The 19,912-nt window shown below is 44.0% G+C and overlaps 1 protein-coding gene across 1 annotated transcript in view; it reads right to left on the reverse strand.

The window, feature by feature from the left end:
• The window catches only part of CLYBL (citramalyl-CoA lyase), a 491,289-nt gene that overhangs the window by 104,516 nt on the left and 366,861 nt on the right, over positions 1-19,912 (reverse strand). The window contains exon 3 of the mRNA XM_040336168.1: positions 9,412-9,600. Coding sequence (XP_040192102.1) covers positions 9,412-9,600 — 189 coding nt within the window. The remainder of the gene's footprint in view (positions 1-9,411; positions 9,601-19,912) is intronic.

Here is a 19,912-nt window from a genome sequence, read left to right on the forward strand (position 1 = left end):
TTACCTTGGAAAGCTGAGTTTCCTACACCTCATGTTGCAATAAATAAACTCAACAGTCCAACAACGCAAGTGGTGCCCCTCTTGTAGTGTCCAAGGAATATGGACAAGGATATGCAGGCCTGAGAGCCTAAACATACAGGGCTGCTACAGAAGGCCCTAATGAACTGTACACACGATCGGTTCATGCGATAAAAAAAGGTCTGATGGATTTTTTCATCAGATATCCGATGAAGCGGACTTTCATCAGTCTTGCCTACACACCATCAGTTAAAAAACCGATCGTGTCAGAACACGGTGACGTAAAACACAACGACGCGCTGAGAAAAATGAAGTTCGATGCTTCCGAGCATGCTTCTGAGCATGCGTTGATTTTTAACCAATGGAGTTCCACGCACGCTCCGGAGACCAACAGAGCACACAGCTCACAGCGCTCAGGATCCTTCATAGCTGACCCTACACTACTAAGCCTCGGTGCCGGGTTTGAGGCACCTCAAAAGTAAGCGGCCACTTGGCTCCCCTTGTACATATTTTATTGATCTATTAAAACAAGTTACACTATGTTTGGCCACATTTTATTTTACATGCACGCATCGGAAAATCATTGATTGCAATCATCACTGCTTTTTAGGACGCATCAAACTATAACACAGGTGATCCTGTTACAAGCTTTATTTGTCCTCCCTTTTTGGTATCAAAATTGGGGGCAATTCCATCTGGTAAGGAGCCTATATATCCATGGGCTAGTACAGAGGTATTGAATAAGGAGACCAAACAACAATTTGATACAACATTTTTATTTAACTTTGGTAAAATTGGCCACGGTGTCATCCATAAAATGTGGGGGCGGGGTTACAAAAATTTTCTCAATAAATAAATTAAATTACAAAAGGCCAAATTGGCTAAACTTAAAACTTTAAAATCAAATTAATTTCTGTCCATCCAGCAAAAGCTGGACGACTACTCCCCACCGGCCGGGGCCAACCGCGAAGCTGTTGGCCGAGGCCCCCCCACCACCGTGGCTGATTCGATCATGGACTGGATACCCATATTAAAAATGTCCAGGCCAATGCCTGACAGATGAATTTGGTCAACCCGAAACAACCCAGGCAAAAAACCCTCTAACTCGGAATGACGAAAGGAAGAGCCACCAATTGAAGGCATAAAACTATGAATCGTCCTATTTAGCCGTCTGCGGATTCTATCCACGTAGAAAAGGGTGCCGTGCGGCGACCATAACAGCCTGGGAACCATCTCAGAATATACTAACACTGAACCTGGGAACATTTGAGTTATGGAATAGAGATCCCTTTTCATTTCACATAACAAGTCCCATGTGTTGAATTTACCCAAGTCATTAGCCCCCACGTGGATAACTATCACTTGGGGTTGAGGCCAGACAGAAGACAAATAAGCTAGGTGGTCTTTTAAATTGCGCCACCGCATACCTCTAACACCTGACCATAAAATTAAAAATAAATCAGGATCAAGCCCCAGGTTAGCAGAGTATGATCTGGATCCGGAGTGCTTGTAAGCCCAGAACACGTAGGAGTGACCTATGACCCAAGCGATATTCCTGGATAAATCTGAAAGAGAATCATAAAGTTAGAAGACTGGGACGAACATATAACTTATATCTATTGCTGCCCCACCTGCCCACTTTTTTAACCTTACTCTCTGAAAAACCTATAGAATCAGCTGTGGTGGCAGCGCCAATTCGGAAAGAATGGGAAGAAAATTGGTACCCAGATAAATTCAAGCGCTTCAAACAGGAGGCCAAAACAGCTGAGAACTGGTACCTAGTTAGAGAGGACAAGTCTTCATGAATAAAAAAGGAATCGTTACTCAATGGTCTGACCAAAAGATAATTACGAACATGAAACACGGGACAGATAGCCTCATTAGGAGAACTGGATAAAGAAAACCACTGGCCAACCTGAGAGGACTTTGATCTGGACAAAAACAGACGGACAGAACCGACGTCAAACTGAACATGAGAAAAACGGAGAAATGAAAAAGCGTTTCTATTTGCTGCAGTAAACTCACCTAACCGAAGGGCTCCAAAGAATGCTATAGAGAAAGCAGCCTTAAAAAGCAAAGATTCGAAATTGGATGAGCAGACATCTTGAAGGATCTGAAGAAGATCGATCAAAATGGGGATAGATATGGGACGCCTATTATCTAAAGAGGGCCTAGACTTTTTGAGGCCCTTCAAAACCTGAGTGACCTGAAAGAAAGAGGTAAGAGCAGGAAGGCCTGCAAACTTAAGGAAAAAAGAAACTCCAGCCAATATTTTACCTATGGAAGCCGGGGACAGATTAGACTGAATGAGAAAGGACAAAAAAGACAAAGCCACGTAAGAAGATACATCTAGTGGATCCAAACCCAATGGTTGACAGAAAGAGCACCATTTGTGCCATGAAAGCCTATAATCCCTCCAGGTGTTTTCCGCTACTGAAGCCTTGAGATTCCGGAATATTATTCCCAAATTAAGCCCCAGAGGAAGTCTGGGCAAGGGGTGCCATGTTGATCCGCTGATGGCGCCAACTCTCGGAATCTCTTGAACTGTGAACGAGATAAAGAATCTGCTATGTTATTTTCTTTACCTGCAATATGCTCAGCTCTCAACCATATATTACAGTTCATACAATGAAGTACAAGGAAACGCAATAACCTCAGAACGGGATCAGACTTAGAGGACAGAGTATTGATGGCAAAAAAGACACCTTTATTATCCGTATGAACTAAGATTCTACGATTCCTAAAGATGTCTTCCCACACAACCACCGACACAATCACTGGAAAGAGCTCCAACAGAACTAGATTTTGAAGTATCTCCTTCTGGAGCCAATCAGGGTGCCAGGACTGGGCGCACCAGCGCCCATCCAAGAAAGCCCCGAACCCAGCAGAGCCAGCTGCATCGGTGAAGAATTCCAACTGAGAACTATTAATAAAGTCCATTTGCCAGGCCGAGGAACCATTAAACTCATTTAAAAAAGCATCCCAAATTCTTAGATCATCCTTGATGCTTTTTGAAATTCGGAAATGAGCGTAAGGGTTCACCATACCTTTTATGGCTAACGAGAACCTGCGCGAAAATACCCTCGCCATAGGGATGACTCTGGCTGCAAAAGCAAAAAGACCCAGCAAAGATTGTGCCTCCTTTAAGCACACCTTCTTACTGACAAGAAAGGTTGCAATCATAGACTTCATTTTATGTATCTTCTGTTGTGGCAATCTGAATTCCATTCGTTCGGAGTCAACCGTGATCCCCAAAAATTCAATAACTGACGTGGGAAAAACTGTTTTCTCCTGGGCCAGAGGCACGCCAAAGTCATGACAAACGTCAAAGAAAACCTGTAAAGCTTCCATACACACTGATGACCCCCGGGGACCTAAAAACAAGAAGTCATCTAGATAATGTAGGATAAGGCCTTGAGGGATGACGTCTGACACGACCCAATGTAAGAAGGAGGAAAAAGCCTCGAAATAAAAGCATGACATAGAAAACCCCATTGGCATGCATTTATCAAAATAATATTTATTCAAAAATTGAAAACCCAAAGAATTGAAGCCTTGTGGATGCACGGGAAGAAGGCGGAAAGCCGACTTAATATCAGCCTTTGCTAGCACAGCCCCTTGCCCTGCTTGCCTCAAAAGACACAAAGCCTCATCAAATGAGGCGTAGCAGACTGGAGCCTCCACAGAGGCAACTTCGTCATTGAGTGACGAATGCGGTGGGTAAGATAGGTGGTGGATCAGTCTGAACGCACCCAGCTCTTTCTTGGGTACGATGCCCAAAGGGGACAACCGGAAATTAGAGAATGGCGGGTCATTAAAGGGGCCAGCCACCCTACCCTCAGACAATTCTTTGCAAATTTTCTCAAGCACTAAGTTAGAGTGCATGGATACCGATAGTAAATTTTTAACTGGTGTACACCCTGAACCAGTAAAGGATGGCACTAAGAAACCATTGGCAAAACCTTCAGTTAGCAGAGCCGCCATCCTGTGGTCTGGATAGCGCTCGAGCCATGGGCGCATTCTTGCCAGGCTCACCGGAGTCGGGGCCTTTCCCATGTGTGTCCTTGGGTCCTGAATGAGAGGAACTAGCGGCAGCTTTACGAAAACATCTGCTCGCCGCGTGAGTACCGCCACAATAAGAACACTCATGTTTGTATCTACAATTCAATAAGAATTTACATTGACCCTCATTGAATGCAAAGCATACACCCTTCCTGACTGGACTCTGACCATTTGAAGCGGGGCGAGGGGTGAACTGGGGCCTAGGTGGCAGCATAAGGTTTAACCATAAACCAACGTCCTTAGCCCCCCAATGCAGCGATGGGTGCACAGCTAGTTTTTGACGGAAATTCTCGTCATATGAGAACCATGCGGAGCCGCCAAAGTGGCGAAAGGCCTCCGCAATAATATCCAGGTGTTGGAATAAACCTGAGCACTTCCCCGGGAAGCGTTCTCCCATAACTGCTGAATAGATACAGAACGCTTGCAGCCAGTTTTGAAATGTCTTAGGAACCGCTCTCCTCCTATCTTCCTCTGTTCTTACGCTGGACTGCCTGTCAGATTTAGCCAAAAACTCCTTAGAAGCAGGGAGAAGTGATAATATATCGAGATATTCACCCCTCCAAATTTTTTCTTTGACCGACTTAGACAGATGAAAACCCAGCGGGGATAAACTGCAAGGGAGGGGTTCCTTAAAGGAAGACTCGCTGACCATAGCAGCCGAGGATCTGAGGGGTAAAGTATTATAAACAGCAGGACACCTCACACTCGATCTGACAGTAACATCCTTATTTAGCAGAGAGGGATGACCAGCCTCATGCCACACCACACCAACCTCCTCCATATCAATAGCATTATCGCTATTTCCAGCACCAGTCTCCTGTGCACTCTGACTTACTGTGCATGCCTGAGTACTCAGACTCCCACCTGGTTGCACATACATATTTACATTTTGTGAGGTAAAATCCGCATCATGTATACCTTTGAACTGCTGCACAATGACAGACAAAGATTCAATTAGACTAGAAAATGCAGATAACTGGTTAACATTACTGAAAACAACTTCAGGTAAAACATGCTCACCCAAGTCCCCAGGAGGGGGGGAAGAGGCAGCGCTGCTCCCTTGCTGGCAAGAAGCACCTCTTGTTGCAGCTCCCTCAGCTTGAGGAGCTAAATTATTGGTCTTACATTTCTTTTTTCTTCCAGGCTGTTTCCTGGGGGCGCCCACGCTCATCTCTGGTACTGCAGCTGGGCTGACAGATAAAACAGAGCCACTCTCCTCAGACAGGCAACGCTTCAGCCACTCTTCACCTCCCCTGCTCTCCGCCTTCTCTAGGAGTCTACATAAGAGCTCCTCACGGCTGTCCTGCACAGCGCGCTTCATCCTGAGAGAGAGGGAGAGGCGGGCGATGCTGCTTGTCAGGAGATGTGACTGAGCAAATCGCCTCAGCCTCTCCCTTATATAGGCTCGTCCAGTGCAGGTTTTACCTCACGCGAACGGACCTATCAGAGAAGGGGGCTGCCGCAGCTGACCAATCAGAGGCTGTTACTACCCCAGAGCGCGGCAGCCCACTTCTCCCTCTGCTCTATCCCATGCAGGCTCAGCATACTGCCGTAGCCTCACATTCACATTGGGTGCTTGATAACGTTATGGTGAAGGTGGATCACAACTTTGATTGGAAGCACACTATATCTTTCAACTAAGAATTATCTATGGGAAGCATCTTTCCAGCCATTTATGTTTTCACTGGACTTCTTTATAGCAGTTTCACGTTTGATATATTAACACTATTGCTGCTAGCATTTTAGTGTTTCTGGATTTTCCGGCTTGATTCACATATATTTTTCTTTAGATGGTTTTTTTCTATCGGTTTTTTAACCATCAGATAACAGGTTCCACGTTTTTTCACCGATGGGAAAAAAACGATGGGGCCCACACACGATCGGTTCGTCTGATGAAAACGGTCCACCAGACAAACCGATCGTGTGTACGCTGCATTAGAGACATTAAACTCATCAGATGGTCTAAATGTTAACTGTGATAGGTCAGTTTTAGAGCTCTAAATAATGCAGTATGTGTGTGAACGAACATACCATGTTATTCCTTCAGATGAAGATGGCAGTGTAAATATACATTGATATATCAAATGTATTAAGGGATCCAAGGTGGAAACACAGTAGGTGAATGGACTGACACATAAAATCCTAAGTACTGCTGAGGTAATATGGGTGAGAGTGTAGATTACAGAAAATAAACATGGAATAGAAAAGAAAAAAAAACACTTTGCTTTAGCTTAGCAAAAGATTAGGACTGGAAAAATCTATAGTTTTTTATTTATAAATTCAGATACAAAATATAATATAATCTATTTTAATGATTGCTGGTACATTTAAAGTGTTTGTTACCCCGGAATTTCATATTCCATACCATGTGCTTGTATGAGAAAGCATCCTGTTTTCTTTGTATTGCTTCCTTTGTGTGAAATCCCCCTGGTGTTACTGCCAGTCCATTTGCTTTCCTATTAGGAACTGACCACACTAAGCAGGAGAGCACATTGTAGTCAGTTCTCTGGCTATGCTGGGAACTGAGATTGCTTTTCTCCACCAATGATCAGACTTGTCCTGATACATCCCCCCCCCCTTACTGCACAGCCTTTCATTGGCAAGCTCAGTGTACTGCTGTTTCTCTTCCCCCAGCTATTATGCAGCAGAGAACCGAGGGATTATGATCACTTTAAAAAAAGGCATTTATAGTGTTTTTTAATATCTATACACAGATGTTTTGCCTTTCATTTCAATTTTAAACTGAATGAGTTGTTTTACAAAGTGATTGTTTACAAATTATTCTAAAGAGGTTGTAAAGGCAGAAGTTTTTTTTATCTTAATGCATTCTATGCATTAAAATAAAAAGCCTTCTGTGTGTAGCAGCCCCCCTCACCCCCTAATACTTACCCAAGATCCCTCTCTGTCCAGTGATGTCCACGAGTGTCTCAGCCATCCAATATTCCCCCACCTTGATTGGCTGAGACACAGCAGAGGCACCATTGGCTGCCACTGCTGTCAATCAGAGTCAACTAGCCATCAGGGGAGAGAGGGGCGGGGCTCCGTGTCTGAATGGTCACAGGGAGCTATGACTCGGCTCAGGTGCCCCCATAGCAAGCTGCTTGCTGTGGGGGCACTCAACAGTAGGGAGGGGCCAGGGGAGCCTAAGAGGGACCCGAGAAGAGGAGGATCCGGGCCTCTCTGTGCAGAACCCCTGCAACAGAGCAGGTAAGTATAACAAGTTTGTTATTTTTATATGGAAAAATAGCCATCACTAGTGTGATGGCTTTCTGGCACCAACTGACATTTTTAACACTGCATAGGGGTGTCGCTGTGAATGCTTAACCAAAGGAGGGTAGCGCCCACATTTTCAAACTTCCATGTTCACACTGTATAAACAAATTCCTTTGTTATAGTTTAAGTAAACTCATTACATATTTGGGATAGTCTTGCTCCTGGATATGACCTGCTGGCTGTTGGTCCTGTATAATCTAGACATGGTTGCCAAAGTACGTAGAAATTTTGGGGACAGACTGTACTGTTTTGATGCATATATTTAAATTAGAAGCAATATAAATACAATAACTTTGTTATATCCCAGTAAATATTTTATGATGGTATTGTAGCATGCCATGGCTTACCATAACTAGCCAAAGTGCATTGGTTTAACAACTTTATGTCCCTGTAAACCATAGGTGGCAAACACAAGGACCGCTATGCAACACTCCCTCACTTTCAGGGGCCACCCTGGAGGCCCAGTGGCCGAGATCGGGCTCCAGGGGCCAAGTGAGAACCCTTCCGCACCTTTTGGGGCCAACCGCGAGGTTCCTGGGCTAAGATATGGCTTCTGGGGGCAACCAGGACCTTGCGCGGGTCTTACCGGGTCGAACCGCGTGGGTGTGACCGAGATCGGGCTCCAGGCGGCTAGTGGGAACCCTTCCGCACTTGTAGGGGCCAACCGCGAGGTTCTAAGTCCGAGAATTAGTTCCAGGAGAATAGCATTGTGGTTCCGCGGTCTATTGCCAAAAATGGGAGTCTCATATATCCGCAGCAACCTTTCCCGGTCGTACTGGTGTGCGGAGGGGTGACCAGGGGAAGAGGGGGGCCTAGAGGTAATGGGGTCCGGGTCCATGGAACCCCATCATGGACTCAGGAGGCAAATACAACCCCATATTCGACTTCCACGATTTTCCCTCCAAAAAAAGACAAAGACTTACTCGGCCAGCTTGAGATTGGCCAGCCTGCCGCGCAAGGCTCAAAAAATGACTAAGTCCTAGCTGGCCAGCTTGCATCCTCTTAGAAAATCAGTCGCTTAAAAAGTACCCGCGGAGGTTCATGCTTTCCGCATGGAACTAATTCTCGGATTGGGGACCTCGCGGTTGGCCCCTACAAGTGCGGAAGAGCTTTCAAACCGCGAAAAAGACTAAGTCCAGCTGGCCAGCTTGGTTTCACATTAGAAAATCAGTCGCGAAAATGACTAAGTACCCGCGGATGGTCATGCTTGCCGCATGGAAGTGATTTTGGCTTAGGAACCTCGCGGTTGACCCCAAAAGGTGCGGAAGGCTCCCCACTTGCCCCCTGGAGCCCGATCTCGGCCAAACCTTCGCGGTTAGACCCGGTAAGGCCGAATGCGGCCCTCCAGGCCATTTCATGTGGCCCTCGCACCTCTCCTGCAGCTGCAGCCCTCCTCTGGTCCTCCTCAACCCTTACTTTCTGCTTTTAAGCAATACATCCAGCTTCTTCCCAGCAGCAGCATAAGGAGAGGGGGTGCACTGTGATGTAAGGGACTCAACTTATGATGGTGGGTTAGCTTCTTGGCATCTAATGTAAGGAGAGGGGATGCGCTGGACATCTAATCTTACAGATACAACCGGCCCTTTTGAGGACAATCATAATGCTGATGTGGCCCACGATGAAATTGAGTTTGACACCCCTGCTGTAAACGAACATGTTTACAACTTACAACCATTTTTTTTAAGTTGTTGACTATTAATTTTTTTATCTCTAAAGTGTAATCTTGGCACAAATCTCAAAGTACACAAAAAGCCTATCCCCCTTATTTTTGTATTGTGTATGTAAAAATATCACAACTGCAAATAGATAATAAGGCTCATTTACTAAGGGATTTGAAAATGTTCACACAATAGATTGTGTGTTTACTTCAATGATCTAATCATGTTCCAATGAAATAAGTAATTCTCACATGACTGGATAATTGAAGAAAACCGTTACACAGTTTATAATGTGAACATTTTCAAATCCTTTATTAAATCAGGCTCAGTGTTTACTTAGCAAGGTTTGCTAGGTTAGAAAATATTGCAAACAACTGAATGAAGGGGCTGTGGAACTCACCCAATTTATGTCTTCAGCAGACTCCACCTTGGGGAGCATGATACAGGAGGGCAAGACTTTTGACTGCAAGATGACTTCCAGATCTTCTTCTGCAAGGCCGCTGGTCACAGAGTTAATCCGGACACACTTTTCAGAGTTCCCAAGATCACATTCTTCAAGTGTTTTAACAATATTCTTCCGTGCTTCAACCTAATAGTCATAAAAACACAGCTTTAGGTTTCTTAAAGTGTTAATTTTAGAAATGTTTGGCAGATAATACCAGTTCACTGACTCATGTATGTTTTAAGGTAAGTTTGTAATGGGTACACCAGCAGGCAGTGCATTAAAACCCTGTGCTACTAATCGGTTACCTGCTATTTTAATTTATAAAGGAGAAAAATAGAAAATAAGTGTAGACTATGTATGTACTTTTTATATTATTACTACTACTAGTAGTAAAAAAAGATATCCTTTCATTTTGCCAGATTGGTTCTACCAATATAGTTCTATGAATAGATATTCTATTATCACTACTACTGTTTATAATAATAACAGTTATTATTATTTTACCAAATGCAGAAAGAAATTCAAGAAAGAGTAAGCAGGTACATTGCACAATACATGTTGTTTCTATTTTTGTTAGTCTGAAAAAAAGCACACACATTATCCTAAATGTAATGTTTGGCACGTATAGAATTTGCAAACTCAAGCAATGGTTGATTAATTATTAGCAAATAGGCTGTTAGCTTTGCAAGGGAATTTTCTCTTAGCTTGGTGAATACAATGAAAATTTACTTTGCAAAGAATACCCAATCAAGTGCAAGGAAAAGAAAGAAAAAGCAGTTTTGTTTGCACAATTGGATGATGCAGGTCAGCAGAGCTTCATCTCATTCGCCAAGGGAAAATTCAGTGGAGTCAACACTCTACACAGGAGAAAGCTAGTAATCTCAGCACTGTAATAATAAAGGAATACACTGCCCAATATGTATATTTTATAAAAGCAGTTATCCAGTCAGGTTACCAGATATCCTTCCTAAAGGAAGCCTTAAAAATATAATACTTACTATTCATTCCACATTATGGTCAGTGGACATATTCATTTCAAACTATGAAAGTTTCTTATGTAATATCAGAAATTTCCAAATGTGAGTAGATAAAACATTATTCCCCAGATATTAATTGTATTTTTTTTGCGTGTGTTCATGTCGGATTACCTCTTAATATAATATAATATAGAATATTACTACATAAGATATATTAGATGCTTTATAAACTTAATTTCTATTTTTACCTAGAATTTGCCAGGCATTATAAACTTGATGAGCATAAGTGTTAAGTAAACATTACATATCAACAAGAATCCTTAACAGCATGTTGAAATTGGTGGACTGTCAAAAACCTAAACCCATGTAGGAAGCTAGACAGGGAATAGTAAGGGCAAAATGAGAGCAAAAGAAATAACATTCTACTGCCATACCAATCATCAGGACAACTGAAGTCAGCAGATGTTAAACAGATGAACATAAAACTAGGCAGAAATGCTTTAAAATGTGGCCCCAGTTATGAAGAGTGAGGAAACAGTAGCTTAAAATTGTCAAGCTGGATCTCCCAGATCAGGATCACAGAAAACAGCAGCCTGCGGAGCAATGATTTACAAGGCTAAACTTGCTAGCTAAAACAATACGTTGCTAAACAAAGCTTGGGTTTACCATTTTTTGGCAGACCGTAAGGATATCTGGCCAAAGAAACATTATTATTGTGTACCAAGAATTATATCAATGCATTGCTCCAAATGTGTAAAATATTGTATTAAAAAATTGCTGTGCAAGAGAAAATAATAACATGGTATTAAAACTCTCAATTTTTAAGCACTTTCAGCAGCTGATTTAATCACTTACTGAGTTTGAACCTTCTTTATCTTTTAATCCTATGGTTCCAGTTTAGGCTGGTGCTGTGACTGCTGCCCCAGGTTTTCCATTTCAGGGTGGCTCTTCTCTCTTGCAGCATTCCTATGGAGTCACCCTTGCATGAAGGGACTAAAGTTGTGGCTTCCTACACTGTGTGCATCAATAGAAACACACAGCCCCATACCTTAAGATGACAAGGAACTCAATTGCTCCTCCATCCTCCCTTCTCCAAGCTATCAAGACTGGCTGGAGACTGCACTTTCCACGCTTTCATGTGAAGACTTGAAGTTTGGAGAAACAGTACTAAAGAGCAGGAGTTAGCAGGATTTTTAAGTTATAAACTGCAAATACTAGATAAGAATTGTAACAATAGTTTACTGGGAAATGTTTAATTTTATTGGGCTCAGTCTGTTAACCACTTCAGCCCCAGAGGTTTTTACCCCTTAATACGGCCCTGCTTCGCTTTAACTGACAATTGATTAAATTGACAATTGACGCTGTACCCAAACAAAATTGACGTCCTTTTTTCCCCTACAAATAAAGTGATCTTTTTATTTGATCACCTCTGCAGTTTTTATTTTTTAGGGGTTTAAACAAAAAAGAGCGACAATTTTGAAAAAAAAAACATTTTTTTTACTTTTTTCTATAATAAATATCCCCAAAAAACATCGGTTTAGGCTAATATGTATTCTTCTACATATTTTTGGTAAACAAAAAATCACAATAAGCGTATACTGATTGGTTTACGCAAAAAAAAGTATAGTGTCTTCAAAATAGAGGATAGATTTATGGCATTTTTATTATAATTTTTTTTTACTAGTAATGGCGGTGATCAGGGATTTTTTGCGGGACTGCGACATTGCGGCAGACAGATGGGACACTTGTAACATTTTTTTGGGACCAGTGACATTTATAGAGAGATTAGTGCTATAAAAATTTGCTGATTACTGTATAAATTACACTGGCAGGGAATGGGGTTAACACTAGGTGGCGATCAAGTGGTAAAATGTGTTCCCTGGGAAGTGTTTCTAACTGGTGGGGGGGACTGACTGGGAGTACAGAGAGATTGCATTTTCTAATCACTAGGAACAGACGATCACTCTGTACTTCCTTGTCAGAATTTAAATCTGTTTACATTGACAGATTCCCATTCTGGCTCTCTGGGGAGCGATCACGGGTAGCTGGTGGACATCGTGGCTGACAGCCACACGCATCAGCCACCCCCCCCCCCCTGCACCAGCAATAGCTGTTAAAAGGGACCAACGTACAGCCACGGCGATTAGCATAAAAGAGCCAACCTGCCGCAGTATTATGATGGCGGCTGGTTGGCAATCGGTTAAACTATGCAACACTAAGGGCCAGATCCACAAAGAGCCGGCGTAACGTAAAAATTCCCATTTAAGTTACACTGCCTTCAAATTTCTACCTAAGTGCCCGATCCACAAAGCACTTACCTAGAAATTTTCGGCTGTGTAACTTAAATTCCGCCGGCGCAAGGCGTTCCAGTTTAAATGGGGGCGATTCCCATTTAAATTAGGCGCGCTCCCGCGCCGGCCGTACTGCGCATGCTCGTGATGTCATTTTCCCGACGTGCATAGCGCGAAATTACGTTACGCCGAGCTTTTTGGATTGCGCAGGGTCAATAAAGTTGCGACGGGAAAAAAAAAAGTTACGGCGAAAAAAAAAAAAATTTAAACAAAAAAAAAACCGCGTCGCTGGACAGAAGGGTCTACTTTTACAAGGTGTAAACAGTTTACACGTTGTAAAAGCAGCCCTAATTTTACGATTGCAAACAAAAACTTACGGAGAAAAAACGAAGCTGAAAAGCTTCGTGGATCTCTGTAAGTGCTAATTTGCATACCCGAGGCGGCATTTCGACGCAAAATGCCCCCAGCGGCGGATGCGGTACTGCATCCTAAGATCCGGCAGTGTAAGTCCCTTACACATGTCGGATCTTTTGTCTATCTCTTGGAAAACTGATTCTGTGGATCAGTTCCAAAGATAGAAACAGGGATACGACGGCGTATCAGTAGATACGCCGGCGTATCCCTTTTGAGGATCTGGCTTTAAGTGTTTAATATTACTTTATCTTTACTTTATTACTTTATGCTTTGATACCAAACATTTGATTGTTCACATTTAAATACCATAACTAACATTATCATCAGATCATAAAATCCCAATAGGTAAATCTAAATGTATTTTTATAACCAGAAGTGAGTCATAAAATAGAATGGTATTACATAAATACCTGTAATACTAGATAATTCTATGGAGGGAAAAAACATGCACGGATAACATTAGAACGCAAAAACCAAGGGGAAAAAATCCTCAGCTTTTTAAACTTTGAGGCATGACAATACAAAAGTCAACACAGTACTGTGAAATAATGCAATTTGATTTGTAGACATGTATTCATTGACATTTCTTAATGGCCAACTTTTCTTGTGTAGTAGTAACAACGGTGTAACGGTATTACAGTGTTGGATAAAAAGTTTTATGAAAGTGTTTTTATCTGTGTTGTTATTTATCGGTCTATAAAAAAAAAAAAAAGAGTATTTCCCCTGCAGCAAACATCAGACATTTTGTAGCTGAGGTCCACCTGCGGAAACATTTACAGAGCTAGAGCAAATGGAATAGGCTGTATATGTTGAGCTTTACAAGATTCACACTGCAGCAAACATTTGAAACTGGCAGCTGAGTTCCAGCTGTGGCAACATTGTGTGGAACCTATACAGTGCTAGAGCACCAGAGTAGGCTGCAAACTAAACACTAGAAATCTGGCATATATGGCCACCTGTGTGGCATGTTTACAGTGTTGGGAGCATGGGGATAGTCCAGGAGATTTGGCAGGAACTGGTAATAGTGGCTGGTATTTCTTCAGGGGGGGTGGGGGTGCAGCTCAGATGACAATTAAGTGTTTAGTCTGTATCTGCAATAAGGGGTATTGAAGTCTTGGTAAAAAAAACACTTGTTTGTTTAATAAAAATTAGCTGGTACACAGTGTCAGGGGACAGATGAATTTGTGTCTCCATAATGGAATTGTCTATGAGTGTTGCCTACAGCCAGGTCTGGCTGCTGTGGTTTTGGCATTGACAGTAGACCAGCCAGAACACCTTTGTAACAGGCATCTGGTAGAATGGCTACCCAACAACAGACCCTCTATTTGTTTACTCAAATCCTAGGGTTCTTGTACAGGCATTTGAGCATAAAAGACAGAACTTGCCACAAAACCCTTTTTGACATGAAACCTCTTGTGAGTCTTCCCTCCCTGTCACTAGAGGCCAAAGATGTTGTGGTGGATGTAGAAATAGCTTGTTTTGGAGAGGGAAGAGATGTGGACAGTGGAAGATGAGAAAAGTAGTAGGGACCCTTTGATGCCATATTGGGGGTTATTTACGAAAAGCAAATCCACTTTGCACTGAAAGTGCACTTGGAAGTGCAGTTGCTGTAACTCTGAGGGGAAGATCTGAAATGAGGGGAAGCTCTGCTGATTTTATCATCCAAGCTAAAATGTCGTTTTTTTTTATTTTCCTTGCATTTCTCCCTCAGATCCACAGGGCCTGCACTTCCAAGTGCACTTTCAGTGCAAAGTGGATTTCCTTTATTAAATAACCCCCATTGTCTCATACAGGTGCTGCTCCCAGTGAGCTCTGTGGTGCAGAGCCCTATGTTTTTCTCATGCATGTGGTACCCAAAAAGTAGGTACTTGCTCATACATTCCAGACACAGGCTGCAGACCACAACAGTGCTGTCTTCACCAGATACATTAAAAAAGGCCCACACTGCAAAGCTCTGTGGACTATCCTTGGATATAGGGGAAGTACTATAGGGGCAAATAATTAGGCTGGCTGATCCCACCAGTCCTCTGCAACCTGCCTCTCCCTTCCTTTCCAATGGCATCCATGAACAGTCTGCCACCTCATCATTTATCCCCTCCTCATCGCTAAAGTGAGGGTTGAGAGAGAGAAATGCAGGCCTTTTGCTGCCAACTTGTCTCATTGAGGTGTGGCATCCACTGAGCTCAGTGATGCAGTCACATGATGTCTCATAAATGTGATACCCAAACAGCTGGTAATTTTATCATGGCTGTTGTGCTGCTGGCAGAGGCTGTAGACCACTATCCACTGCAGAAAGGCCCAGAATGCAAAGCATTGTATGGTGGCCCTGGGCATAGAAGTGGCCTGCACCTTTAGGGCAATGCTGGCAGATAGATTAGAATAGCCGCTCCCTTCAGTCCTCTACAAGCTGCATCTGCCCTTGGAGAAAATCCACCCTCACTGTTCTTCTGCCTCCCCCTTTTTCCTCATTTCCAATGGCAACCACATTAGGTCTGGTCAGTCTGGTTATCCACCCCTTCCATTATCACTGGAGTCAACACTGCAGTAAGCTCCAGCTGCTGGAACAGTATTCCCTCTTTCTCCTCCCTGCCTGATATCCCCTCATTCTATGGTCATGGCCCCATCTTCCTCATCCCCAATGGCCCTATCTTCTACATCCCCAATATCTGAATTGAGCAATGCTTGTGTATGACCAAGATCACCGGCCTGCATTAAGTGAATGACCCTGTGATAAATCAATTCACCCAATTTTTTACTGCCAGTTTGAGAGGAGATCATATTATTAGCAGGAGGAGGAGAAAGAGTAAAAAGAAACATATGGAGTTTTAGCAGCAGTTGCAGTCAACTGACCATTCTTAAAGCTGGCATCTTTGCTTCTATTTAATCTACAACTACCATGATACTGCACATGTGATCAGTTATGACACCATGCATTGGATGGTTTGACAGTTTGGTTGAGATCACACCCAATGTGAGTGTTACAATTCTGGCACGTGCCAGAAATTAAACTTTTTTGAAACAGTTAAATGGATGGGTTTACTTCTGCTTTAACCTGGGAGGTGAAGAAGGCTTTGCAGCCACTATACCACCTCCTTTGCATGCTGTGGCTACATAGCATGGCCATTCTGCAGAAATGCCCTGCCTCTAGATGGTGAGTTCCGACAGCTGCTTTATCCTGCAGAACCTGCTTGCCCTCACTTTCTCTATGTGTCTCTCACTTTAGGCCTGCCTGACATTTTTTTTTTTTAAAAGGCGATTACCTAAACTAAATGTGGTATGGCAATGATATAGCAATAGAGGTCATTTGGTGCACGCTACTTTACCACAAAAAGTATGCAGTGTTGTGTTGCAAACAAAAGGCAGCTTAAGTGCCTAAGGCCCCGTACACACGTCCGAGGAACTCGACGGGCAAAACACATCGTTTTGCCCGTCGAGTTCCTTGTGAAGCCGCCGAGGATCTCGGCGAGCCGAAATTTCCCATTGAACAACGAGGAAATAGAGAACATGTTCTCTATTTCCTCGCCGAGATCCTCGTCGGCTTCCTCGGCCGAAAGTGTACACACGGCAGGGTTTCTCGGCAGAATCCAGCTCCGACCGAGTTTCTGGCTGAATTCTGCCGAGAAACTCGGTCGTGTGTACGGGGCCTTAGTCACAACATGTGTACAATGCGCACCCTGAAATTTAAAAAAAAGGCCCTAGCAACAGATAATACAAAATATTCACCTAAATAGTTTAATAAATGTGAATAAATGTGACATAAAAAAAGGGATTTTTAATACAGCTTACCTGTAAAATCCTTTTCTTGGAGTACATCACGGGACACAGAGCGGCATATTCATTACTATATGGGTTATATGGAGTACCTTCAGGTGTTGACACTGGCAATCTCAAACAGGAAATGCCCCTCCCTATATAACCCCCTCCCATAGGAGGAGTACCTCAGTTTTGTAGCAAGCAGTATGCCTCCCAAAATGGTCCCCAAAAAGAGGGGTGGGAGCTCTGTGTCCCGTGATGTACTCCAAGAAAAGGATTTTACAGGTAAGCTGTATTAAAAATCCCTTTTTCTTTATCGTACATCACGGGACACAGAGCGGCATATTCATTACTATATGGGATGTCCCAAAGCAATGCTCACAATGAGGGGAGGGAGAACATCTCCAAGACAAAAGGATTTAATTTAGAGAAATACTCAAATCATAATAAATCCAACTTAGTTGAGAAAAATAATCTTAAATTTTAAATTTAACTCAAAAAAGAGGAGCCCCCGGAATCCGAGGGTCTCAAACTGCAGCCTGCAGCACTGCCTGCCCAAAGGCTGTATCAGTATTCCTTCTTACGTCCAACTGGTAGAATTTTGTAAACGTGTGGACAGAAGACCAGGTTGCCGCCTTGCAAACTTGAGCCATAGAGATCTGGTGGTGTGCTGCCCAGGAGGCGCCCATGGCCCTAGTAGAATGAGCCTTTAATGATACTGGAGGAGGCAACCCTTTCAAGCCGTAGGCCTGAGTGATTAATTGCTTAATCCACCTAGAAATGGTGGACTTTGCAGCTGCCTGCCCCTTCTTGGGCCCATCCGGTAATATGAACAGCACATCTGTTTTCCGGATCTTCTTTGTAGCTTTAAGATAGGCCTTCATGGCCCTGACGATATCCAAGGTATGCAGCAACCCTTCCTTTCTGGAAGTAGGTTTAGGGAAGAAGGATGGTAATACCAAATCCTGGTTCAAATGAAAACTGGATATAACCTTCGGTAGGAAGGAAGGATGAGGGCGGAGAACGACCCTGTCCTTGTGAAAAATAAGATATGGTTCCTTACAGGATAAGGCCGCCAGTTCCGATACTCTTCTTGCGGAAACTATGGCGACCAAAAATACTAACTTCCTTGTCAGTAAAACCAAAGGAATTTCAGCCAACGGCTCAAACGGTTGTTTCTGTAAACTTGACAGAACAAGGTTTAAATCCCACGGGCAAAGCGGGGATTTAACTGGAGGTTTAATACGTAAGACCCCTTGAAGGAAGGTCTTAACCAGCGAGTGGGTGGCCAGCGGCCGCTGAAACCACACTGACAGAGCAGAAATCTGTCCTTTGATTGTGCTTAATGCCAATCCTTTATCCACTCCTAGCTGGAGAAAACTTAAAACTCTATCAATGGTGAATTTGCGAGAAAGCCATCGCTTGGACTCACACCAGCCTACATAGGCCTTCCAGACCCTGTAATAAATCACCCTAGAGACCGGTTTCCTGGCTCTGATTAGGGTAGAGATTACTTTCTGAGACAGACCTCTACCCCTGAGAATCAGGGATTCAGCTTCCAGGCCGTCAAATTTAGATGCCGTAAGGCAGGGTGGAGGATCGGACCTTGCGATAGCAGGTCTGGCCGTAGAGGAAGAGTCCAAGGGTCTCCCACTACCATCCTTAAGATTAGTGAGTACCATGCCCTTCTGGGCCATGCTGGAGCTACCAGGATGACTGGTATGTGCTCCACCCGGATCCTGCGCAGCAGGCGGGGTAGTAACTGGAGCGGGGGAAACGCATAAAGAAGTTTGAACTGATGCCAAGGGCAAACCAACGCATCGGTTCCGCAGGCCATCGGATCCCTTGAGCGGGACATGAACCTGTCTAGCTTCTTGTTGAGTCTCGATGCCATGATATCCACGTCCGGCACTCCCCATCTTTGGCAGAGTGCTTGAAAGGTTTGTGGATGCAGAGACCATTCCCCCGGCAATAGAGTCTGGCGGCTTAAGAAGTCCGCCTGAAAGTTGTCCACTCCTGGAATGAATATTGCCGATATGCAGGGCACATGAGCCTCTGCCCATAGGAGAATCAAGCTCACCTCTCTCTGAGCGGCTTGACTCCTGGTTCCCCCTTGGTGATTTATGTATGCCACGGCCGTGGCATTGTCTGATTGAATTCTCACCGGGAACCCCTGCAATTTTGACGTCCAAGCCCTGAGGGCTAGTCGAGCAGCTCTGAGCTCCAAGATGTTGATGGGCAACTGCTTCTCTGGCGTTGCCCAAGTACCTTGGCGAGTGCAACCATCCAAAATTGCTCCCCAGCCCGTCAGGCTGGCGTCTGTGGTCACTATCTTCCAAGCCACTGGGCTGAAAGACTTCCCCTTCAGTAGATTCTGAGGGTCTAACCACCAACACAGACTTTGTCGGACTCTTGATGAGAGCGGCAACGGGATATCCAAGGCCTGTGGCCTTCTGCTCCATGCTGACAGGATGGCTGCCTGCAGGATGCGAGTGTGACTCTGGGCGTATGGTACCGCCTCGAATGTGGCCACCATCTTGCCTAGTAACCTCATACATAGGCGAATAGTCGGTTCCTTCTTGCTTAGAACCAGTAGGATTAATTCCTTGATGGCTTTGACCTTCCTCAGAGGTAGAAACACTCTTTGTTGTTCTGTGTCTAATCTCATGCCGAGATATTCCAACTGCCTTGTGGGCAGGAAAGCTGACTTTTCTCGATTTAGGACCCAGCCGAACCTCTCGAGGTATTGGACCGTGAGGGCCACTGCTCGCTCCAAGCCAGGAGACGAGTGATCTATGACTAGGAGGTCGTCCAGGTATGCTAGGATCGTGACCCCTTGGATCCTTAGTTTGGCTAGGATTGGAGCTAGGACCTTCGTGAACACCCGGGGGGCCGTAGCCAACCCGAAGGGAAGCGCCACGAATTGGAAGTGACGCGAAGCCACCATGAAGCGTAGATATTTTTGATGTGGCTGATAAATTGGAAGATGAAGGTAGGCATCCTTTATGTCTATGGACGCCA

Source organism: Rana temporaria, chromosome 2 (assembly GCF_905171775.1).
Source record: "Rana temporaria chromosome 2, aRanTem1.1, whole genome shotgun sequence".
Taxonomy (NCBI): Eukaryota; Metazoa; Chordata; class Amphibia; order Anura; family Ranidae; genus Rana; species Rana temporaria.